Source organism: Peromyscus californicus, unplaced genomic scaffold (genome assembly GCF_007827085.1).
Source record: "Peromyscus californicus insignis strain IS unplaced genomic scaffold, ASM782708v3 Scaffold_13__1_contigs__length_99412109, whole genome shotgun sequence".
Classification (NCBI taxonomy): domain Eukaryota; kingdom Metazoa; phylum Chordata; class Mammalia; order Rodentia; family Cricetidae; genus Peromyscus; species Peromyscus californicus.
Window position 1 is genome coordinate 93,869,714 of NW_026294424.1, and position 26,079 is coordinate 93,895,792.

At 40.8% G+C, this 26,079-nt stretch overlaps 1 protein-coding gene across 6 annotated transcripts in view; it reads left to right on the forward strand.

The window, feature by feature from the left end:
* Ptpn13 (protein tyrosine phosphatase non-receptor type 13) overlaps positions 1 to 26,079 on the forward strand; it is a 187,684-nt gene that overhangs the window by 26,643 nt on the left and 134,962 nt on the right. For all 6 annotated transcript variants that reach the window (XM_052735547.1, XM_052735548.1, XM_052735549.1 and 3 more), the window contains exon 2: positions 11,030 to 11,149. In XM_052735547.1, the coding sequence (XP_052591507.1) occupies positions 11,035 to 11,149 (115 nt within the window). In that variant the 5' untranslated portion in view covers positions 11,030 to 11,034. The remainder of the gene's footprint in view (positions 1 to 11,029; positions 11,150 to 26,079) is intronic.

A 26,079-nucleotide genomic window follows, 5' to 3' on the forward strand; every position in this document is an offset into this window, starting at 1 on the left:
TATATGTTCATTATATCAGCAGTGTTGGGTATTTAGACATGAGATCCTGACATAGTTCTGAGTCATGAACCTTTGAAAAGGTTTTTGAGTTTTCACTGTAGTCCTGTACATGAATATATGTACTGTATTAATGAGTCATCCTGTCACATCCTTTGTTTTAAGAATGGGGCTTTCAGAAGCTGTATTTCATGTACAAATACCATTTATGTAGTATTTTTGAAATGAGTTGAAATTATTTCAATAAAAAGGAGATCATGGATTTTTATATTATTATCTTGAGTGAAAAAAGGTAAAATGTTCTGTAAATAGAAGATAAGTACAAAGTCACTAACAATGTGATCCATGAAAATACAGTTCTGTAGTTAAGTGTGAGCTATGAGTTGATAGCCTGCCTATGCAGCAACACTCCAACTTGGGACATGTTTCTATTTGTTCAAAGGGGAGATTAGCAACAACAACCACAAGCTGGGAGTTCCTCCATTACCCCATCAGAAGACCCAGGAGGGAATTAAGAGGGCAGTTTGCTTATTGTTGGCAAGCTTTTCTAGAATTTAGGTTGAGAAATAATGTCCCTTATCATTAGCATCACTCTAAGAAAAGTTGTAGTTTAAGCCAAAGGTGGTAATCATACATGCTAGAAAAATGTAGTACGGTGATAAGAGTTTGTCTTAGGGTTTCTATTGCTGTGAAAAGACACCATGACCATAGCAACTCTAATAAAGTAAAACGTTTAATTGGGGCTGGCTTACAGTTCAGAGGTTCAGTCTATTATCATCATGGTGGGAAACATGGCAGTGTGCAGGCAGACATGGTGCTGGAGAAGGAGCTGAGAGTTCTACATCTTGTGCAGGTGTGGGCATAGCTTGAGCATATATGTGACTTCAAAGCCTGCCTCCACAGTGACACACTATCTCCAATAAGACCACACCTACTCCAAGAAGGCCACATTTCCTAAGAGTGCCACTCTCTGTGAGGGCCATTTTATTTCAAGCCACCACATTCCACTCCCTGGCCCCCAAGGACTTGTAGCCACATCATAATGCAAAAATGCATTAAGTTTAACTTCAAAAGTCCCCATAGTTTATAACAGTCTCAAACTTACTTAAAAGTCTAAGGTTCAAAGTTTCTTCTGAGATTCATGCAATCTCTTGACTATAATCCCCTATAAAATAAAAAAGCAGACCACATACTTCCAACATATAATGGCAAAGGCTATGTATTACCATTCTAAAATGTAGGGAAGGGAGCATAGTGAGGAAACACTGGACCAAAGCAAGATGGAAAACCAGCTGGGCAAACTCCAAACTCTGCATCTCTATGTCTTATGTCAAAACAGTCTTCAGATCTCCAACTCCTTTCAGCTTTGTTGACTACAATATACTTCTTTCTCTTGGGCTGGTTCCACTCCCTGTTAGCATTTTTCCTTGGCAGGTGTCCCACGGCTCTGGCATCTCCAACATCTTTTGGTCTCCAAAGCAATCTAGGGTTCACCTTCACAGCTTCATGAAATAGCCTCTCTACACCTCCATTCAGGGACACCCCTGACACATGCCTGGCCTTAGTGGCTTTCCTTAGCCACAGAGAGAAATTCCAGAATGTCTTTCTTCTGTCCTTAATTAAAGCCAGAACCACGTGGCCAAAGCTGCCAAGCTTTGCTCTTACTGGGCCTGAAACATGGCCTCCTCTTTCAATTACATCTTCACTAGCTTTCTGCTTTCGATGGTTTCCTTCACCGCCTGAGCTTGGCTGTTCTGAAATTTGCTCTGTAGACCAGGCTGGTCTCAAACTCAGAGATCTGCCAGCCTCTGCCTTCTGAGGCGTATATCACCACACCCAATTCCAAGCTTTTCTTTGTTGCCTTTTCACAAATTGGAAATTTAGCTGGGTGGAATCTTGCCCTGAGGTCACCACTTTCTTTATTCCATTTCTTAATCTGTTTATCTCCTTGAATACAGGACTTAGCTCCATTCCACTTTCTGGTGCTTTTTTCCTCAAATATTTTAACTTGCTCAGCTTGTTCCTTTTCATTATATGTCTTCGTTAGAGTTAACCCTAGTAACCACACAGTAGAGTCTGTACTAGGCTCTTTTGAGATTTCCTCTGTCAAGGGAATTATTCCAAATTTCTTCACATTAGCCTCAGACAAACTTTCAGTCAAGGGCAAAAAGCAGCCACATTCTTCACCAAAATATCATAAGAATGATCTCTAGGCAACATACTAAAATTCTTCACTGAAACCTCTTGAGCCAGGCCCTTCAGAGTTCAAATCACTCCTGTCTTCCATGTTTACACTGGTGTAGCCCATTAAGCAGTGCTTAAAGCAGTTCACTACTTTCCTAACCCAAAGTACCAAAGTCCACAATTCCTAAAAACAAACAAACAAACAACAACAACAACAACAACAAAAACCCCACATGGTCAGGCCTATCACAACAATACCCCAGTCCCTGGCCCCCATAATCTCATAGGCCGCTCTCCAACCTGTTGAGCTGTCTGCAGCTTGTGCAGTGTGCTCCAGGTTCCCAGCTCTGTGAGCTGTCACCCATGTTGGGGTGGGCTGTGGAGTCATTTGAGTCATTTCTACTCCTGTAAGTAACCTCTCACCCATACTCCTGTAAATTACAACCCCCCCACCTCCCAAAAAACCCCTCGTGATTTACCAAGTTGGACTTAGATGGTGTCTCAGTCACTGTTCAGTTGCTGTGAAGAGACAACATGACCAAGTCACCTATTGTTAGAGAAAGTATTTAATTGGGGGCTTGCTTATAGTTTGGCATTAGAGAGGAAAAACAAAACAAAACAAAACCAGTAATTTATTGAGTTCTTGTAACAGGACAGAGGAATTACTTCCTTTCCTTGTTTTTCAGATACTAGAAAAAAAAATTCTTCACAGGCCTTTATGTCATCATCATAGTCTTCTTTTTCTCTTCCTCCTCCTCCTCCCACCTCTCTCTTTCTTTCCTTTCTTCTAATACTGAAATATGAATATAGAGACCTAAAGTCTGGTGATGGTTTTCTTGTGAATTTGTAATATTAACACCAATATATATTTTCAAAAAACCATGTCAGTAATTCTGTATGTGATCCTAGGTAAACCAACTGACAAAATTAAGATTAGCCAAAGCCCAGTTTCTTCAAAGTGTGTGTGTGTGTGTGTGTGTGTGTGTGTGTGTGTGTGTGTGTGTCTGTGTACTGTAGGCAGGGTTTTCTGTTCTACCCACTTGCTCCCAAATAACCACACAGAGTCTTATTAATTATAAATGTTCAGCTGATAGCTTAGGCCTGTTACTAACTAGCTCTTTCAACTTAACCCATATTTCCTTATCTACATTCTACCACAAGGTGGTACCTTTCTTCATTACTTCACATTCCTTTCCTGCTTCCTCTACATCTCGCTGGGTACTCTGCCCTCCTTCTTCCCTGCCCTGTCTTTTTGTCTTCAAGCCCCGCCTAACCTCTTCCTGCCTAGCTATTGGCCATTTAGCCCTTTGTTAAACCCATCCAAGTAACAGATCTTCACAGTGCACAAAAGTGCACATATGATTATTCCATAGCAGATATACATTGTTGTTTATGTATGCAAGCACACATATGCCATGGCATGTGTAGACGTAGATGTTAGAGGATAGCCTCAGGCATCAGGCCTCACCTTCTTAAGCTCAGTTTTAAGTGAAACATTTGGAAATAGAGATCTTTGAAAGGACATCAACACTCTTTGAACCCTGTAGTAGAATTGTCTCTTTTGCTTTTGCATGGTTCCCCAGACTGAAAGTTAACACATAACCCAACATTTCATACGTCTAGATAACTAAAGTCCTTTGCTGATTGGAGTACAGAGAGGTGTTCTCAGGGTGCTTCATTCATGTAGGCTCTTGCTCATGTTACATATCTTATAATGTTCATTTATACTGGGTCACATTTTTTCATGCTCATTAGTCCTATTCCTCTGGTTAAGTCTTATTTTCACAATCTAGAATCTTCAGATATCTTAGATATTCCTAGTAAAATCACTGCAGTGGAGATGATCGAAGAAATAAACATCAAATAATAATTACTGTTCTGTGGCCTCAGCTATGGTTGGTTTTAAGTACCCCAGTGTTTATAACTGATTTGTCCTGGGTAAAGATTTCCTTTTTTGTCTATTTTTAAGAATTGAGTGTTTCTTGTGAAACTTCCCTGTTTCTCCACAAAGCATATATCAACCTGTTTTGTTATGTGATACCTCTAACTAGATGTGTACATCTGGTTTCTCTCTGGCTTATTGAATTCTGTGCACTCAGCAAGCAGAGTGTAGGCTGGGGTGCATGATTGGCTGGGGGTGGAGCAGGAAGAAGTCCTTTGTGGGGAAGTAGTCACATCAACAGTTCTGGGGTCAAAAACGCTTGTGTTCACTGTAGGAAATTGAATGCTTAATTCAAAATTGTGTCTCCCTTCTTGAAAGCAACCTTTCAGTATCATCTGCCTTTACCACATAAATTTTATTTGGGTTCATTTCTAGCCTCAAGTCATTGCTTTATGCCTTCAAAAACAGTAAGATTTCCTTTAAGGCAGCATGCCTCCTTAACAAAATATGTGTTCATGATCACTCTAAGAACAGTTTATCACTTACTTGAGTCTCTTTTAAAATATCTATTTATTTATTTATTTTTGGTAGAAGACCTGACTAAACTGATAGGAGGGAACCGTTTTTCCTGCATAATGTGAACATAGATCTCCTTCAGATTGTTAATGGTTGGGAGTATGGGATGCTGAGAACTTTGGAGGGCTTGTTTCAGAGTGGACAGTGTGAACACTACTGCTTCTGTAATCCAGGAAACTCACTACTGAAGCACAGAGTCTGGAGATTGTCTGAAGTGGTGGAATAAGAATCATATGAAAGATATATGAGGATGTTTCTATTTTCTTTCTCTTTCTCATTCTTTTTTATCAAACATATTCTTTTAAAAAATGTTATTAGCCTACCTTAATTGTACAAAATAGTGAGTTTTTTGATGACATTTTCATATCTGTTTAAATGTTTCATGATTATATTCACCCATTACCTCTCCCTCATCATCATCATCACCTTCTCTTCCCAAGTTGTCCCTTTCATTTTTTTAAACAGAGTTTCTATAAATAAAACATGAGATATTTGTCTTTTTGAGTCTGGCTTATTTCCTCAACATGATGATCTTGAATTGTGTTTTTGTTTGTTTGTTTTTCTTGAAAACTTTTGTTGCTGGTTTTTTAACTAAATTTATTTTTATTTTATGTGTATGAATATTTGGCCTGGATCCTTTTCAGAAAGTCTTTCAGCAAGTGCTCCTAATATGGCATGGGTTTCTGGCTATGCTAAATGCTTAATGTACTTAGAGGTCCATTTCTTTTTTTAGATTTGGTGACTTTTATGCTACAGTTTCTGTGAACAGGTTTCCTATGCCTTTAGTCTGTATCTTAGTTCCCTTTCTTATAACACAAACTGGTAAGTTTAGTTTTGTAATAATTTTTGTGTTTTGTTTGTTTTTGAGACAAGGTCTCTTGTATCTCAACTTTTGCCTCAATTTGTTACATGACTGAGGGTGAACTTGAATTTCTGATGTTTCTACCTTTGTGTCCCAAATGCAGGATTACAGGCATATGCCACTGGGTCTGGTTTTTATGTGATAAGCAGATCAAATTCAGGACTTTACATATATCAGACAAGCACTCTACAAACTGAGCTACACCACCAGCTGCTCCATCCAGAGGGCTTGAGTGCTGGGATGGTCGAGCTTGTTTGGGTGGTGGTTATCTTACTGTTGTTCTTCAACTCTGTCTTCACTTCCTGGGATTCCTCTGTCTTCCTGGTCTAGCCTGTTGGTGAGTGCTTTCCACTGTTGATTTGGTCCATTGAACTTTTTGTTTCCAGATTTTTATAGATGTTTTGTTGTTGTCAAATCTCTTTGTTCATTTTTTTTGTCAAAGTCTTCCCAGAAAAAAAATTACCTTATTGTTTTGAGTTAACTTATTTATTTATTTGTTTATGAATGACCTCACAGATCTTCATAGATCCTCTTGGAGGTCGTTGATAGTTTTAATGGTTTTGGATTCTTTGGAATTTCCACTATTGCTTTGTCTCTGTATTCAGATTTTAAAGAATTAGGACTTTTGGAGAAGTACTGTTGCCTCGATCATTCATGTATTTTGTGTTTCTGTATTGATGTTTGCAGTTGTCCCACCTTGTCTTGGCAAAGTTCAGCAGTCATTTTCTTTTGTGTTCTGCTTGTCCAATTTGGACAGCACACTGTCAGCAGTCGAGGCAAGGGCAGTTTCTTGCCCAGTGACTAACTTTTGCCACATTGAAAACAAACTCCATATGAATGTCTTCGATGCCCATCATCTTCTCTGAAGTAGATTGGTGCTGCCAGGAGCAGACGTGTCTTACTGTCATGAAAAGCCTTATGTTATTAAAACATCTTAAATGCCATATTCTGTAGTCTATGAAGTATTTGAAGACTATCTAAAATATAATCTGTTTGACCTTGAAAACATACCTAACCTAACTACAAGTTTGATTGTTACAGATGACTAACTACTAACCTGCATTTCCTAATTTTCCTAAATAGTGTGTAATAATAGGCTTTATGGACTAGAACTTTACATTTTAAAATGAGCTGCATAGGTACAATACCTTAAACATATAGAAACATGTAGAAACAGATATACAGTATGTTAAAACAAAAATAACCTTAAATTTGTATCAGAATACAAAAAAACCATACCACTGTAAAGGCTGGCCTTGAACTTAGAGGTCCGCCTGCCTCTGCCTTCCAAACGCCAGGATTAAAGGCGTGTGCTGCCATGCCCAGACCTCTCATTACTCTTTGATAGCAGAAATAATTACAGTCACTTAAGTTAAAAGACACCGTGGAGTCCATAATTAAAAGCCTTCTCAGTATATCATAGGTCCACATTTCAGTCCGGCCTCTGCAGCTCGAACTTCTCTCCCTAGTTAGGTGCCTGTGGTGGGAGAAAGTCTGCAGAGTCTGTTCTCCCCGCTGGCAAGGTGCGCTATCTGTCCACATCACACTTCGAACCGAGAACAAAGGGAGTGGAGAGGTGGGCAGTCTTTCCCCTGACTCGAACTGAGTATGTGGTTAAGGATGACCCTTGCTGTTTCCCATGGGTCTTTAAGAGTCTACTGAACCACACTGCCTGTGACCACCCGGACGAAGGTGTTCCTCCACCTAGCCAGCCTAACACTAGGGCCTCAGCCCGCGTTTCCCCCCTTCTCGTCTCCTTTTCTTCCTCTTCTTGCTCCTGTGAAATGTTGGGTGGTCTCTGTGCACTTACGTTATACTTTGGGTAAGCCCCCCACCCCTCACTCACATCTAGCCATTCCACCTCCTAGTGCTGGGGAGGAATTTGTTTCTTGTCTTGTTTTTGTTTTAATTTTTTTATTTATTCTTCTCATACATACATCTCGGCCCCAGTTCCCCCTCCCTTCACTCCTCCCACCTTCCCTCTCCTAGAGTCTCCTCCTCAGTCTCTGTGAGCCTCCATGAGCCCTGCTTAGTTGGTTATGTGGACCCAAGCTCTCCTGGTGTGGGAACCTGTGTTTTAAACAGCTTTTCAACATGAAACTTACAGACGCTATAAGTCACCTGTTCAGTGTATTCCTGCTGTGGCTTCAGTGTCTATGCAGGTTGTGCAGCTACCATTACTGCCTGCATTTTGGGGCATTCTCGTCCTCCAGGAAAGGTTTCCACTGTGAGAAACTTGCCCTCTGCCCTCCCCCACCCATGAGACCATGGCCCACTTTGATACCATGTGTCCGCTCACTCTTGGGGGACCTCAGGGTGATAACCAATGCCCTCAAATGTCTAAAGTGTGTATCAGATACTGGCCTAACTCCAGAGAACAAGCACTTCACGTGGTCCCAATGCAGCCTCTTTCACTCCCTTGAGGTGAGAGGAAGGCCCCTTCCCACACCCCTTCAGTTTTAGGGGAGACATGAGACCCAGCACAACTCTCTTCAAAGAAGCCCCACTTGTGCAGTTTCTTTATTGAGGGTGTGCAGACTTCGGAGCCATCTAACCGGTTCTCAGACTCTTTGGAAACTTGCCACGGGGTATTCGTTCGCGCAGTTCTGCTGGTATCTGATTGCTAATAGTACCTTGATGCCTCTGTTGAAACCTCACTTTATTAAAACATTTCATGAGGAAGATAATAACCCACCTATCTCTTAGCAATGCATCTCCTGTTATAATGATATGCTGTTGTTATAATGAAGCATATGAAAACCTAGAAACATTTGGTGTGGGCAGAGGTGTGAATAAATAACCTCATTTCTTACACAAACTAAATCAAGAACTCTGATTCTCTCAAGTAATACTTTGTTTTTGTTTTTTCAGTATACATATTGATAAACAGGTTAAAAGACAAGGCTGGCCTCACTTGTAGCTGGAATTGCTTCTCTCTCTCTCTCTCTCTCTCTCTCTCTCTCTCTCTCTCTCTCTCTCTCTCTCTCTCTCTCTGTGTATTCCTAAGTGTGTAAGTAGAAGCTGCTCAGTCTGTGTGATGGTCCTTGCATGTGTGTGTGTCCTGGGCTGACAGTTGGTGATGGATAACCAGTTGGTATGCTTTTCCCTGGAGAAGACTTTTTCTCCTGACCTTGCCTTTGTCTAGGCTTGAGACCTCTTGAGCTTTTCTCTTCCATGTTAGCATGTCAGTTGATGTCAGCTTTGCTCAGCTCGTGTCTCAGCAGCCATGTTGTGAGTTTTTCTGGGTGTATTTCTTGACATTTATAGGAGACACAGTTTCACAGCAGACTCTCTGTTCCTCTCTGTCTCTTACAATCCTTCACCACCTCTTTCACAATGATCCCTGAGCCTTACCTTGAGGCAGGAGCTGTATTGTAGATATATCAGGTAGGACTGGGCTCTACAACTTATCATTTTCATCAATTGTGGTTTTTATGTAATGTTCTCTATTTGTTGCAAAGACAAGTTTCCTAGTAGAAGTTGGCTAGGTTTCCAGTACCAGGCATGGTTTCCCTCTTGTTAAATGGAACTTAAGTTCAATTAGAGAGCTATTGGTTACCTATAAGGTATGCAGGACACTACTGCACCCTTAGCATTATCATGCTGTGCTGGTTGTTGTGTGGATCTTAGGCATCACAGCTGGGTCTGACTATTGGTTGCCTCCCTCCTTTGGAAGCTTGCATGGCACCTTCTGGTACTGTGAAAGTTAGTTCTCAGGGAGGAGGCATTCATGTCAGGTCCACCTCAGGGTCTCTGGGCCTATATCCAAAGTGCACAGTGTCTTCAACAATAGGAACTTGCCTTCCACCTCTGGTAGAAAACCAACAGCAATAGCAATAGCCTCTGTTTTGGGAGTCTCTTGGACAACCTCGACCAACGACTGAAACAAAGGCTTCTCATGCCTCGTGCTGGTTTTTGCTAGGTAGTCTATGGCTCTTATAGGGATCATTGTCAGCTCGAATGGAAACTTTTCATTTAAACTATATGTGTATATTTATATACCAACTTTCATGTATTGTAGATACTTTAAGGTAGATCGCTACTAGTGTGACTACTTAAAACTTTTCCAGAATCCTTACCATTATTTTACCCTCCTCCTTCTGTATTTATCTTCCCTCCCCTAACTAGAGGCTGCCCATTTTTTCCATTTACTCCTTCATATCACATACGTGTGTTCTTGGTGGGTGGGTAAATGCGGTCACCTGTCTAAATCAGATGTTTTTGTGGGCTAGTTTTTAAAAATTGTGGTTATCTTCTTAACTACAGAGTTTAACACGTGTAGTTCCTCTAGTCTGTTTCTGACCCCAGTGGGCTCTGTCTACAGCCAGTGCTCATCTCCACCCCACTGGGCTCTGTCTACAGCCAGTGCTCACTTACACCCCGCTGGGCTCTGTCTACAGCCAGTGCTCACTTACACCCCGCTGGGCTCTGTCTACAGCCAGTGCTCACCTCCACCCCACTGGGCTCTGTCTACAGCCAGTGCTAACTTACACCCTGCTGGGCTCTGTCTACAGCCAGTGCTCACCTACACCCCACTGGGCTCTGTCTACAGCCAGTGCTCACTTACATTAGCATCTTGGTTAAGCAGATTTTGTGGAACCACATGTCTTAGAAGTCATTGTAAAGGATCCATTTCTCTGAGATACATCAGCTCAGGAAAATGCATATGGGAGGCTTTTAAGAAGCTACATTTTCTCCTTCCCAAATTAAAGTAGAATTGTGGAGCCCAATAGAAAAATCTTAAATTTGATCAGTATATCACCTACTGAAACACTAGAAAAGTTGTTATAAAAATATTGCCTCAGAGAAACTTTCTGGTCTTTTGTTAATTCAGTTATTGAACGGTGTTAAATGATAAAACATAGTCACAGGCTTAACTCCCTTTCTCAGCATAGCTACCCAAAGGGGCTTCACCATTATTACTGTTCCCAAGCCACAGATGGGAAACAGGTACTGAGGGGAAATGCCTTTCCTAGGAGCAAGTGGGGAATTAACAGCATAGATGAGTCTAGAAATAGTTAATTCCCTTCAGCGTAAAATTTTCATGATAACATACATGTTAAAGAGTATAGAAATGAGTTAATGATCACAAGGAATGTGTTGCTTTGTATTCCCATTTCCTCTTCTGATGCCCGTGGGGTCTTCTCTCTGTTCCTCTTTGTATTTGAGATGGGAAGGATGACGCTTGGAGCTGAACACCAAAAAGCCTTAATTACTTACTTCATCATCTGTCGTTCGGTGACTTCCTGGTCTCCTGTGCTTTCTGTCTGCTCTCATAAAGTAGTCCCCTCACTCTGCCCAAGAGCCTGTGCCGTTAACACTGTTAGGCAGACCAAGAAGTTGTTCTGAGGGGCTTTCTTCCAGTTCCTTCACTTTTCCCAAGTTTAAGTCTGTAGGTTGTATGTAGATTGAAGGCCGCACTGAAAAATTGGGTAGCTGGGAGTGCATAGCTTGCCCCTGAACAGTGCTTCCACTGATAAAAGTGCAGTTACGTTGCTTATGAACAAACTTTCTCTTTTACTTACTAGGTAATATGCATGTGTCACTAGCAGAGGCCCTGGAGGTTCGGGGTGGACCACTGCAGGAGGAGGAAATATGGGCTGTATTAAACCAGAGTGCTGAAAGTCTCCAAGAATTATTCAGAAGAGGTAAGTCATGTTTTAAACCATGTTTTATTTTGCATGTTGAGTAGCTAGAAAACGGTAACCAATAGTAAATTACATTTGTGTTTCAATAGTCTTGGTTTTGGTAGAGTATAGAAAGAAATGCCTAATACGCTTCTCAGGGCTGGAAAAGTTCAATTTGCTTGTGTTAATTTGAACACAGTGCATATGCCTGCCACAGCACCAGTCACTGGAAGCAAAGTGATTCTCAAAATAAAAGCACTTCCTATTTGTGGGGAGCTTATGTTCCTGTGCAGAAAGTAACTATTAATAAAACACTGATAGAAGCAACTGTTACTGTGACAAGGGTTGTGAAGCGGGCCATTCGGTGACTCTGAGATCACAAAGGAGGAAGGGTGGACGTGGGTGGAAGGGAGAAGAAAGCCGTCCACGCATTAAGTTTCCCAGAGCTCATGCCTCACAGAAAAGTAGGGCTTGGCCTGGTGAGAGAGACTGAAGAAAATATTCCTGGCACAGAGCGCAGCAGGCACATTCCTGCTACTGCACCTCAGGCCGTGCGGACTGGATAAGTAGTTGGGTATTTCTCTTGTAGGTGGGCACTTGGTCCAGAGGTTGAATTGCATCTTGGAGCTGGAAGTTAGTTGGACTTTGGGTGTCCAAAATTATTTGCTCTTGCTGGCGGTGGTGGCTCACGCCTTTAATCCCAGCACTCAGGTGGCAGAGCCAGGCAGATCTCTGTGAGTTTGAGGCTAGCCTGGTCTACAGAGCGAGATCCAGGACAGGCACCAGAAACTACACAGAAAAACCCTGTCTCGAAAAAACCAACCCCTCCCCCCACTGAAAAAAAAAACCTATTTGCTATTGTGTGGTTCGTGTCCTATGGACACCACCTGTGTGCACAAAGAACCTTATCTAATGGAAGAATCTGTCTTTAAAACTGTTGAGTGACTGGGTGGAGTGGTGCACGCCTTTAATCCCAGCACTCTGGAGGCTGAGGCAGGTGAATCTCTGTGAGTTTGAGGCCAGCCTAGCCTACAGAGTGAGATCCAGGACAGCCAGGGCTGTTACATAGAGAAACCCTGTCTCAAAAAAAAAAAAAAAGCCAGTAAATAGTCTTCAAAGTGTGGGATCTGGACCAATGGTAGAGTCTCACTGACACCTTGTTAGAATGTAAATGATCAGGCCCACACCACAGACCCACCGAAGTAGGAGACTCTCAGGGGAACCCAGGACTTTGTCCTTGAGGACATTGTGATGCATACTGCAGTTTGAGAAATGTCATAGGACAGAATTAGTAACCGCCATGTGCCATGGGAACCCCTCTCTGGGAGATGTAGGGATGAACACAAAGGAGTATCTAGACAGATGGAAGAATGGAGACCAGGCTTGGGAAGATGGCTGAAGCTTGGTTGCTGATACTGTTGATTTTGAGTTCAGGGAGGAACTTGAACAAAAAGTACCAGGACCCAGGGATGCTACTTGTTAACGTGGGGACTGCTTGTTACTCAGAGGGACCACTTCTTACTGAGGGGGACTGCTTGTTACCCAGGAGGACCGATTGTTACCAGGAGACTGCTTGTTCTGGGGAGACTGTTTGTTACTGAAAGGGGTGCTTGTTGCCCAGCGGCTTGGAAGACTGTTACTGAGAAGACCTTTGTTCACAGTTAGGATTAGTCTAGGTAACAGAATTCCTTTTTTTTTTAAAATCAGTTACAAAATCTTGTTTATTTTAAATAAACACTGTTGTTCCACTTGCTTCAGTAAACTTTTTCAGAAAATTCAGAATTATAGGCAGTGCAAAGTATAGAAGTATATAGCCAAAGTATAGATCATATAGCCATGCTTCAAAAGTGTCTGACTCAATTGGCAGTTAACAATAGTCAATTAATGTTAAGAAACATCTCCTTGTGAGGTGCTGTAGGAGGGACCAATGAATGGAAGGTGTCATTGTTGCCCTTTGGGCATTGATTCAGATCAGACGAATGCATGTGAGAAGAAACAGTGTGCCAGAGGAATGACAGAGACAGTGAGCACTGCAGATGTTCAGAGGGAGAGAGAGCAGGTCTGTATTACACCAACTGCCCATGACTCACAGCATGGGAAGCGTCTTGCCCACTCTCAGTACCCTGAGGGCTTTTCCTTCTTTCAAATTTCATAAGGCTGCTAGAGATTGAAAGCTTGTATTTACAGTCCTCATTGTTGAGTAGTGATTGTTGCATAATACATTGGCACTTTACACGAAAGACAGGCAGCTGGGTCTCACACACTGTCCAATGGGAGGGAGTTGCTTACTGGATGGCCCTCGGTATAAGTAGCTAGCAGAAGAATATCAGTAATAAGAACAATTAAGTTTGACTCTCTTGACAGTTAGGAAATCACCAGTTATTGTGATTGCTAATTGGAAATTTCCACTTGTTAGGAAAAGGCAAGTAGTTGATTTACAGGAAATCTTTACATTTGATAATGCTGCGTCATTTTCCTACAAGTTTTCCTTATAACTCTGATACAGCAAGCAAATGAAATGATCACTGGTTGGTTAGTCGGGGATGGACTGTAGTTGTCTTGATGCTTTAGAGATGTTTATGAGTCACCCTGGAAGTTAGTGGGGAAAGGAGATAAAATGTGTGTGCTCCTGAGCTGTGTTGTGTAGCTGGAGTTTTCCTGCCTGGCCCACAGTCAGGGCAAATCTCTCTCACCTGCCAGTCCCACAGCCGTCAGACCCGACCAAGTAAACACAGAGACTTGTATTGGTTTCAAACTGTATGGCCATGGCAGGCTTCTTGCTAACTGTTCTTTCAGCTTAAATTAATCCATTTTTATAAATCTATACCTTGCCACATGGCTCGTGGCTTACCGGCATCTTCACATGCTGTTCATCATCGTGGCGGCTGGCAGTGTCTCTCTGACTCAGCCTTCCACTTCCCAGCTTTATTCTCCTCTTTGCCCCGCCTACACTTCCTGCCTAGCCAATGGCCAATCAGTGTTTTAATTATTGACTAATCAGCAACACATTTGACATACAGAACATCCCACAGCACTTCCCTTTTTTTTTTTTTTTTCCAGAAAGGAAGGTTTCAACCTTAACAAAGTAAAATTACATATAATTTGGGAATTTGGGCGTAGCTTCTCTTACTACTTCCTGCTGGAGGGGGGCGCTGTATCTTATGGGGATACAAAGAAAATTTTAGAATTATAGAATAGTCCATGAGGGTGTATCATCTGAGCCAGTTGCCTTCAAATCATTCTGGATGTTGGATCATCTGGGCCATGGTGTCATCTGGGCCATGGTGTCATTGGAGACCTTTCAGGGGGTCTTGGCTGGTCAAACCTGATGTATCTTAATCTGGAACAAATCCATAGCCTCTGGCTTTCTGTGGGAATAAAAGCAGAGTCTCCTTTCCAAAGTAACATATCCTTATATCCAAATTTTGAAGTCAAGGTACCTTTAAAATATACATTTTGGCATAACTCAACAGCTTTTACAATCAAATGTTTTTCTGCAGTTAAAAGTCCCAAAGACAACACAATGCAGATTCTCTGTGTAATATCCATTTTTACGTGGCTTATTTTTTATACTACCTTTACTGTCTCTTTAAAGACTTTATTTTTTAAAACTATGTATTTATTTCTATAACTCTATATATCATCTTTTTTGTCTCTTTTAAGCCTACGTATATTTTACACATATTGTAAACTATTACATCTGAATCTGTCTTATTGTGAATCTATTGCCTTAAACTGCAGCAGCTGTAGCTGCTGGCTCCACCCACCTTAGCTTCCCAACATGGCATTTTCCACCAGCTCTGGGAGCTATCGTGGGTCTCTATGCTTTTATCCAAGCAGCGTGTAGCCCAGAAACCTCTTTTTTTTTGTTTTGTACCTGCAAAGGCTAAATCCACCATGCAGCTTAATGTGCCACTTGCAAAGGCCTCATTCCCGCCAAACTGCAGGTCGAGCACGCACTCTAGGAACCCACCAGTAGCTCAAACAGGCAGCTGCCGCTCATTTGAGAGAGACAATTAGGAAGCTGTTTTTAGCTCCGTTTTAGAATCTTTTTTTTCTCAGTTTTTAGGTGGAAACTCTTGCCACCACGTTGGACGCCATTTGTAGCTGGAGTTTTCCTGCCTGGCCCACAGTCAGGGCAAATCTCTCTCACCTGCCAGTCCCACAGCCGTCAGACCCGACCAAGTAAACACAGAGACTTGTATTGGTTTCAAACTGTATGGCCATGGCAGGCTTCTTGCTAACTGTTCTTTCAGCTTAAATTAATCCATTTTTATAAATCTATACCTTGCCACATGGCTCGTGGCTTACCGGCATCTTCACATGCTGTTCATCATCGTGGCGGCTGGCAGTGTCTCTCTGACTCAGCCTTCCACTTCCCAGCTTTATTCTCCTCTTTGCCCCGCCTACACTTCCTGCCTAGCCAATGGCCAATCAGTGTTTTAATTATTGACTAATCAGCAACACATTTGACATACAGAACATCCCACTTGTATTTACAGTCCTCATTGTTGAGTAGTGATTGTTGCATAATACATTGGCACTTTACACGAAAGACAGGCAGCTGGGTCTCACACACTGTCCAATGGGAGGGAGTTGCTTACTGGATGGCCCTCGGTATAAGTAGCTAGCAGAAGAATATCAGTAATAAGAACAATTAAGTTTGACTCTCTTGACAGTTAGGAAATCACCAGTTATTGTGATTGCTAATTGGAAATTTCCACTTGTTAGGAAAAGGCAAGTAGTTGATTTACAGGAAATCTTTACATTTGATAATGCTGCGTCATTTTCCTACAAGTTTTCCTTATAACTCTGATACAGCAAGCAAATGAAATGATCACTGGTTGGTTAGTCGGGGATGGACTGTAGTTGTCTTGATGCTTTAGAGATGTTTATGAGTCACCCTGGAAGTTAGTGGGGAAAGGAGATAAAATGTGTGTGCTCCTGAGCTGTGTTGTTTTCCCATCTTGACCATCTTCATTTTTCTGTGACTCGTGTGTAAACCTTCCTCTGGTTCTTGTTGGCAGTTTTCCCATTGTTGCCTGGAGTCTGTAGTTCTGTGTCCTTTCAGGGTGTATGTGCCGTGTACTCCTAAAATTCTTTGGGTAGGAGGTGGAAGCAGCACTCCTGGGAGATTACTGAGCAAGGGTCAAGAAAATAACCCAGTTCTCCTTTTTTCGTTTTCTATCAATTTAAAGCTTTTAGCATTTTTTAAAAACCAAGGTCTTTATTACTATTATTCATAGGATAATGATGCTGAAACATGACCTTATTGGAAGATACCATCTTCAAAGGAGTTTGTCCTCAGAGAAGGGAAAACCGGGAACTGTTACCGTTCACTAACCAGGGTAGTGACGACAGAGTTGTGCTCCTTTGTTTGGTCTGTGTTCTTGCTCTTTGGTCTGTGTTCTTGCTCTGTGTCCTGAGTGTACACCATCTGTGGGTTTACTGATCAAAGTCTTGAGGATTTCTTGTGGTTGCACATATAATCCGGCTTTGTAGTTATTCTGTGATGATTTGAAAAGAACATGTATGGTGATATTTTATACCAACCATAGAAGACCTGGAGGGCTGTACAGACGGGCAGTGACAAGGCAGTCATGGGGTTGGGTTTACAACCAATGAGAAGGCAGAACTGAAAGTCTTTATAAAGACTTTACCACAGGAAGTAGCTCTCTTTCGGAGAGGTAGGACCACCGCAGGAGGAAGGGTAAGGTTTTAGCTCTTAGCTCTGACCTCTTGGCTTTCTTCTTTGCATTGGTTCTGTGTTTCTTATTTAATAAAGATGGTTGGTTACATCTACAAACATGTACACTCTAGGCTATAACAAACTCAGGTTTATTAATGGTTGATTAAAAGATGGTTTGTAATCTTTTTACTTTGACTATGTGAACTGTAGTAGTTCTTAGGGATAGTGGGTGATATTAATGGTCTGGAGCTTTCCTCTAAACTACCCTATGTGCTCAGTCTTCTCTAATCTGTCCTGACCACTGCCACCTCAGGAAGCTTTTCTTTGCCATTTGCTACAGTGTCTCTTCTTCCGTCTTCATGTGTTCTGTGCTGTAACTTTGATGTTTGTTTTTAATAACTAGCAGGGAACATAGTTTTGCCTAGATGGGTAGTAGTTATTCTTTAACTTGAATGTGATAATTGTAGCATGAATCTTAAAAGATCTTATTAATGAAAACAAACCTGCCGGGCGGTGGTGACGCACGCCTTTAATCCCAGCACTCGGGAGGCAGAGCCAGGTGGATCTTTGTGAGTTCAAGGCCAGCCTGGTCTCCAAAGAGAGTTCCAGGAAAGGCACAAAGCTACACAGAGAAACCCTGTCTTGAAAAACCAAAATAAATAAATAAATAAAAATAAAAACAAACCTTGAGCCAGTTATTAGGGTGAACGCTGAAAGATCAGAGAAGCAGAACCAGCCACAGCTAATCTCACCTCACCAATTCCTCAGCTGATCCTGTTTCCTCAAACTGGAAGCTTCTGAGTCCTCATCCAAATGGATCTCAGCTGAACTGCTGCTCAAAAGCCTAAAAGCTTAACCAGGCCTAGTTCCTGGTCCTCACGCGTTATATACCTTTCTGCGTTCTGCTATCACTTCCTGGGATTAAAGGCATGTGTCACCATGCCTGGCTGTTTCATGTGGCTTTGAACTCACAGAGATCTGGATGGATCTCTGCCTTTGGAATGCTAGGATTAAAGGTGTGTGTGCCACCATTTTCTGGCCTCTATGTTTATCTAGTGGCTGTTCTGTTCTCTGACCCCAGATAAGTTTATTAGGGCGCACAATATTTTGGGGAACACAGTGTCACCACAGATAATTGAAATGAGGTTTCTGGAGGAATTTCATCTAGGGTCTCAACACATTATATCTTCCTAGTTCTTTGCCTCTTGGTCTATCTTGGTTGTTTTTACTGTTTTGTTTTTCAAAACAGAATTTCTCTGTGTAGCCCTGGCTGTCCTGGAACTCTCTTTTTAGACCAGGCTGGCTTCACAGAAATCAGCCTGCCTCTGCCTCCTGAGTGCTGGGATTAAAGCAGTGTGCCACCACATCTGGTGTCTTGGTCTATCTTATTCAGTTAATTGGGAAGCAGAACTATTTGGGCATGGGAACATGTGTGTGTGTGTGTGTGTGTGTATGAAAAACCCTTCAATTTCTCCTGCACACTAATACACAAAAAACAGTTATATTTCTACATGGTAGCAATTAGAAATTGAATTTTTCAGTTAACCATTTTGTAGAAATGTAACAATTAAAATATGAAAAATTAAAATTACAATTAATTAATCTGAGGAAAAATAAGTGAAGACCTATCTAATGAAATTAGAGACCAAAATAAATGGAGAGCTATGCTTTGTTCCTGGGTGAGAAGACTTCTTACTAAAAGGATGGCAGTTTTCTCTAAATTGATAGTTAATACAGCCACAACAGGCTGTAGTTTTGCACAAAGTGAGAACTTCCTCAAATTTATATAGAAATTTGTTAGAATTAAAAGTAGCCAAAACATCTTTGAAAAGAAAAAAACAAATGGTGAAGACTCACGCTGCCTAATTTAAAGATTTACTATAAAACTGTAGTAATCAAAATAGACAAATCAATTAATGAACATAATAAGAGTCCAAAAATATGTCCTCATTGAGAATGAGCTTCACCTTGGCTTCCTGGAACTTTCAAAGCCTTTATAGCCAAATATAAGAAGGATTTTATGACTGAAAATTTTCAAGTAAACCTTTATATAGTGTGTTCAGCTTTTAAGAGACTAGGGCCTGCCTAGTTACTCTTTATTGCATTCCTGTTTATCTGCTGTCATAGTTTAGTTGATTGGGAGGGCGCATCAGTTGTCTTTGACATGCTACATCTTGCCTTGTATTTGTAAGGCCAGAATTAACAGGTCCTTCAAGTTAAATGTGTTTGAACTAGATAAAATTGCACTATTTGTTCTCTGGAAACAAACTATAAAACACAAAATTAGATTTAATATTTGGCATTCTTAAAATGAATGGTGTAGGCTGTCTGACAAGTGTGGGAAGCACTCGTGAAGAACAGCCCATTCTCTGCAAACACACCGTAGTACACCGTGTATGTTGACACTCTTGACTTCGTGCCTTCTAAACAGGCAGTTGAGTAAATGTGAAGAGCTGAGAGGGGAAGGTATCTATAGCTTCTGTTCTCTGGTCCCATCCTTGGTGAGAAATGTAACTTCACCTATTGGGTTTGTTTTTATTTTTACACTTAGAAGAAATTTTTTTAAATATTGGTATAGTATGTACAGTAAATAGTATTGCTCTTGATTGTACTACCTAAAGAAGAACAATTTAGGTCTCATTTCTCAACCTAAATGGTTTCTTACACAATGACTTAAACGTAATTTGGATAAAATAGTTATTAGTTACACTTTCTGGCTTGCCATAGCTCTTGTTTTTGTTTTCTTTGTAGCTTTATAAACTGCAATAAAAATATATAAAGCATTATGGAAGTATATAAAGTCATATATACTCTGTTGTGTGATGAACTTGTCAGTTGGCATAAAATTGAAACAAGGATGAGAACAAGCAACAAGTTAGTTGAGCTGTGGTGCCATCCTATGACACCAATTTCCTGCACAGAAGTAGCAGTGGTTCCCACTTGTGTTGGAGAGTAAGTTGGTGTGAAAATGTGAAATACTGTGCAGCGCCCCGTGCCCCTTCTTAAGAATTGCATGAAAGTGCTCAGTGGCTCAGAAACACAGGCCTATGTTGTTTCTTAATGACTTCAAACTTCTAGAGTCAGACATTTTATGAGTATGTTTGATCACAGTTGAACATCTAGCCACACAAAATTGTAGGATCAGACACAGTGGTCTTTACTTGAATAATTGCGTGCTTTTGTATTGAGAAATTCAAAGAAGCCAAAAGTATTCTTTATAATGAAATTCAGAAGCAGCCTTTTTGTGACCTGAAAAGTTCAAATTGAGGAGTTATAGTCCTAGTAGAACAGGGATGCAGGACATATTTAAAAGCTTGTGGCCTGCGGAAATAAACAGAAATTGTAGACAGACTTACTCCTTTCGAGTGCAGTCAGCTCTCCATAGGTGTGAGTTCTACCCCATGATTCAGACAACTTTGGACTGAAAGCGTACTGAGCACGGGCAGGGTTTTATCTTATCGTTATTCTCTGAACAATACACCATAGCAACTGTTTCCATAGCATTAGGTATTCTAGGTAATTATAGAGGAAGATTACAAAGCATATTGTAAACGGCGTGCCACTTTATATAGAGAATTTGAGTATCCATGGAGGGTTCTGTAACCAGTCACCTAGGGATACTGACAGACAGTATTATTATATATAATGACATTGTACCTGCTCTTTAGAGAATTCATAGTTTCTATCCTTAACCACTTAATTGTAGAAGAAATGTGTGGAGTAGAGTTACAAAACATTTTATTCATAATTTGTCATAATTTTAATTTTATTGATAATGAAGATTATTGGTGTCTTAGTTTGACTTTTGTTGTTGATAAAACACCATGACCAAAAGTAACCTGGATATGAAAGGCATTTATTTCATCTTACACTTCAGGTAGCAATCTATCACTGAGGGGTCAGGGCAGGAACCTGGAGACAGGAACTCAAGGAGGGCAGGAACCTGGAGACAGGAACTCAAGCAGACACCACATGGAGGAACACTGCTTGCAGGCTTCTCCCTAGTGTTTACTCAGCCTGCTTTCTTATATAGTACAGATCACCTGCCCAGGGATGGCTGACATCAATTGAGATGCTCCACAGGCTTACCTACAATCTAATCTTACAGAGACCTTTTTCAGTTGTGGTTCCCTCTTCTCAGATAACCCTAGCTACCAATGTCAAGTTGAAAAACAAAACAAAGCAAAAAGCTAACCAGGACAACTGGAAAACATGGGGAAGCTAAAGGAAAATTAGAAAGGATGGTCTTAGTATGTCAAAAAACTAAAATATTCCTGAATGTGATGGGAAAGGGAGAAGGAAATGGAACTTCCTTCTTAAGCTGTTCCAAAGTAAATGTTGGGACCAGCTTCCTCTACCCATGGCCAGACAGTTAAGCCCTATTATTTTTAAATAGTAATAACTACGATCTCACTAGTTCTGTATTACCAAGTTGCACGATTCTGGATTCTCCTAAAGAATCTTGTAAATACTTAACATAGACTATGAAATACCCAATTATCAGAAACCATGCCAAGATTGCAGTGGTAGGTGCTTAGGTATGCAGCTTGAATCTGCTTGATGGGAACAGAAGAAAGGGAGGGGAAGGGAGAGAGGTGTTTGTGTGACTGTCATTGTTAAGCAAAATACTTTATTCCACTCTAGTGAAGTTTAAAAAGCCCGTAAAGTGGATTGATAAGATTGTATGACAGTTTTCTGTAATTTTTGTTGTCAGACTTCTACAATTTCTATTGTAAATATAACACATTCTAAAGCTGATACTATGGTGATTTATATTCAAATAAATATTTTCATTAACAAAATCATGTTATAGTTCAAGATAATTGCTAGCTACAGTAAAACATCAATTTGGCAAGTCATATAATTAGCTACTCATGAACTAATTGGCTGGATTGTCAACCCTTAAACCAAGTGTTCGAATTTGAAGACTTTGATAACTAGGTGTGCTGTGCCTTTGTAGACTCCTGAGAGAGAAGATGTTCTCTGAGGAATTTAATCCTAATTAAAGAACAAATTCATGTCTTGCAATATTTCGTTCTTCAAATGGTTTGTATTTCTAATATGGATTGTAGGTAAAAGATACAGAGATAAAAGAACAAACTCAACTATTCCCAGACATGGAGAACATAACAGTATAATCTAGTTTGTGAAACTCCAGGACTTGTCTGTGGCATACTCCTTGTCGTCCTCTGGGAGAAAACAGTTATTGCCTGACAGTGAACCCCAGTAGTGACTTTTCTTAGATGTGGTGTGCATTCTTTCTCTCTTGGAGAAGATTTATTACTTGGTACTGATGGAACTGTTCTGCATGATTTTCCCAGTAATCCTCACAGCAGCTTTATGGGCTCAGGACTGTGGGAGGTGAGGTGAGGGCAGGGGGCAGAACTGCCTTACAGATGTGGGAGGTGAGGGCAGGGACTAAGCTGCTCTTAAGATCACAGTTCTGAGGTTTGAACATCAGGCCAAGGACTTGGACTTGAGGTGACCTCTGCTTTAGCTTGACTCTTGACTATTTTATACTCTGTCTAATTGCGTGAAGTGCATATTATACTAATGAAGGTGGTATTCTGAAAGAATGAAAAGAAGCAGGATCTCTCTGGTATGTTATCCAACCCCGTGGATAAGCTTGGGTGATGGTTTTGATCTGAGACCCACTACAGCACAGTGTAAGTGCTGGAGCCTCACAAGCTTGTGGTAGCTTATCTCAAAGGCTGTTCATATCAGAAAATGTTAATGACATCAAATGCCTTCGAGATTATTCTGAGTGTGCGTTGTTACAGGTGCACTTGAAAGCATTCATGCAGTTTTATTTTCAGAAAGTGATGGTTGTTCTGTCCTGCTTCATGGTAGAGTAAGTGGCATTTAACAATAGTAACAAAACTTAGGAATAAATAAGTTCTTGATTCATAATTAACCACCCTGTAGTATATACTATAGTTTCAGTAGATCATAATCTATCACAGCATGCTGCTATGAAGAAAATGATGAGCCGGTGACATGGCTCAGCAGATAGAGACACTTGCCATGTAAGTCTGACAGCCTTTGTTCTAAAAGACACAACAACACAAAACAAAAGGAAAGGAAAAGAAGGGGAGAGGAGAGGGGAGGAGAGAGAGTGGGGAGACAGTCGGGGAGGAGGACGGTGACATGGAAAGGCCAAAATGAAGAACAACTGTTCTAAGCAATTTTTGTTCCAGTACTAATTTATGTCAGGTGATTGATTTAACAATATATTAACTCTAAGAAAAGAACTGGATTTTTAGAGAATTCTGTAATATAGATTAACTTTATCAAATCCTCCAGCATTTTGGACAGTTACCTCTGTCTGCATAGATCTTTGTTCGTGGCCCTGACAGAACACAGAACAAAGGCTCTAAATTCTCCACCTGAACTGCTTGAGCTTGACCAGGAGCTCGTACGTGGCATGGTTTTATGCTGAATCTCTAAATTCACCCCGTTGCTTTTGCCTCTGTTCCCTTACACCACGTTTTAACCTAATTATATTAGGTTAAATTGTAATCACTTGCCTGATGGTTTTCTTTTGAGATAAGATTCTTGCTATGATCCCAAGATGTCCTTAAACTACTAACTGGTCCAGGCTGTCCTCAGACTTAGACCTCCCGAGTCCCAGGGTTATGGGCATAATTTAAGGTGGAAATCTAAAGGACATGGCGAGTGCCCAAGAAGAAAGCATGACTGTTAGGTGGTGTGTGGGTTTCTAATTGAAGAGAACACTGAAATATGCTTTAGGTGGTTTCTTTACATATCAGATTTCTGCTTTTGTTTAACTGTACCTCTAGCTGCTTGAAACTCTGTCCCAGCAGCTCCTCCCGTGGAATGTTGGTGAAATTCTCCACAGAACCACACGGGCTACTGGAAATGGCTCTGTCAGATTTACTTTTTCATAATAATAACATTCTTGGAGTACAGTCAGCACACAACTAAACCATGGGACATAACACTGTAAGCTTCTGGAATCTACTTTTTAAATACTATTTTGCAAACATTCTTTGAAGGATTTTGAAAACATTTGCTTTAAATTCCTTCCTTTTAGTTGTCAGGAAGTAAGAAGTAGAGAGTGATTCTAGCCACAACTCTTAAATTCCCTTGCTTGTAGGTTTGCATAAGCCTTTATAATTATTTAAAATATATTTTGTGGTTTGACTGTGTTACCTCAAGAATCTAGTACTTAAATGTTGTGTTCTATGTCGTAGAAATGGACATCAGTGCATTTTGTGGTGACCGTTGCTCTAGATTTATTACATGGTACTTTAAAATCACTTTGAAAACATTTGTGGCATTTCTGTGTGTTTTCAAAAGAGTAAAATCATGACACCCCCCTCCACTTTATAATTCAGTTTCTCCATGTTTACTACCATTATTCTGCCCGAATTGTTGCTATTCCCTCTCCAAACTTAATTTCCTGACTGGCTTTGAGTTGTCTGTTTCTCCCTGGAATCCAATATCAATTGTGTTCTGTAGCACGAATTCTAACTGGTCTTATTAATAAAAACCCGGAGTGAGATATCAGGGTGAAAGCTGAAAGATCCTACTGGCGTGTGCCACCACAACCGGCCTCTGTGGCTAACTCTTCGGCTGGCTCTGCCCTCTGATCTTCAGACAAGTTTTATTTGTTATAGCATATGCAAAATATCACCACATTTCCCTCTTTTTTGTCTAAAATAAAAAAGGTTATAACTAACATAAGAAAAACTATATACACTAAGTACAATAACTATATACAATATATACAGTCAAGAATTACATTAACAGTGTTCAAGTGTTCATTTTCCTTTTAAAGGCCACATACAGTTAAGAAAGAAATTTTTCTGTGTTATGGTTGAGGTAATTTTTTTAGCCACAAAACCACTTTCTCTATTACCTGTTTCTCAGATATTTTATGCATTCTGTCTTCTGCTTATTTATGTATATATTCTGTCTCCCCAATAGTAATTGGGAGCCTAATAACAAATGACCTGCAGTGCTGATCATACTATGTTAAAATATGTAGTGCTTAAAGTTATTAATATACATTACTTTATAAACACACACACCTAGCAATTGTATAAGGCAAGAGTTAAATACATATTTTTTCCCATAATAATAGTTATAAATGACATTGGCTGTGCTGATGAATGAATACATTTCCTCATTTTAAAGTGATAAGCAATAATGAATTTTAAAAAATTATTACATTGTGTATTTATTTAGTTTTTATTTAATGTTTGCAGACACATGCATGCAGAGGCACAGGTGTGAGGTCAGAGAATAACTTTTGGTAGTCAGTTCTCTTTCCACCATGGATTTGAAGTTAAGCCCAGGTCTTCAGGCTTGGTAGCAAATGCCTTTACCTGCTGAGCCATCTCACCTGCTCATTAATGGATTTTTTAAATTTAGTTTTCCTGCCTCAGTCCCCCCACCCCACTCCCACCTCAGGCTGGCAGTGGACTGTTTCATCCTCAGGACATTCTAGTGTGGTTTGCCATGCTGAAGGCAGGGTAAGGCCGATCTGTGGGCAGAGGATGAGGATAGCCAGCCCTCTTCTGATGTGTTTGGAACCCAGCATCCAGGGCAGCGAGGCAGCACTGAGACTTCTTGGCAGCATTCATGCCTCTGTGTTAGTTCTGAGTTCGAAGCAGCATCAGGCCCCCAGAAATGATAAGGACTGTCCACAAACCAAAGGCTGCCAAGAGCTGGCCCTGTGCTGCCGGTGGGCACCTGTGCCCTGTGGGCGACCCACGCCAGGTCCGTATGGTCAGCACTATCTGGGTCCGAGGATAATAATTATAAAAGTAATGATAATAGTAGTAATAATTTAAAAGAATGCATGAAGTCAGGAAACAGACAGCTTACTGAGTTCCAGAGAGTACTGGGTGAAGGAAGTGAGGGGAGGGCACAGGTGAGATCAAAATACAGTGTGTACATATGATAATTTCAAAGAGTACAGGAAAAGAATATTTTTTAAAAGAGAATTGACCCTGAAGGTTAGAATCCCAGACTCCTACTTCAAGTTCAAACCTCTATACTGTGGAGCTGGACAAAGGCCAGTATGAAGAATTGGGATAGCAGTGTGAAGACTCACAGTTTTAATGGATGATATTAGAGGATGTTGTGACACCATACTCCACGGATTGCTGGAAGAAAGATGGATAAGGCAGTCAGTCCTCGTGGGAATACCCCAAGACTCAGCCCTTGGTCTTCAATTTATTTAATTGTTGATCAAATCTCATGACTTTCATTACCACCCATTACACCAGCAATT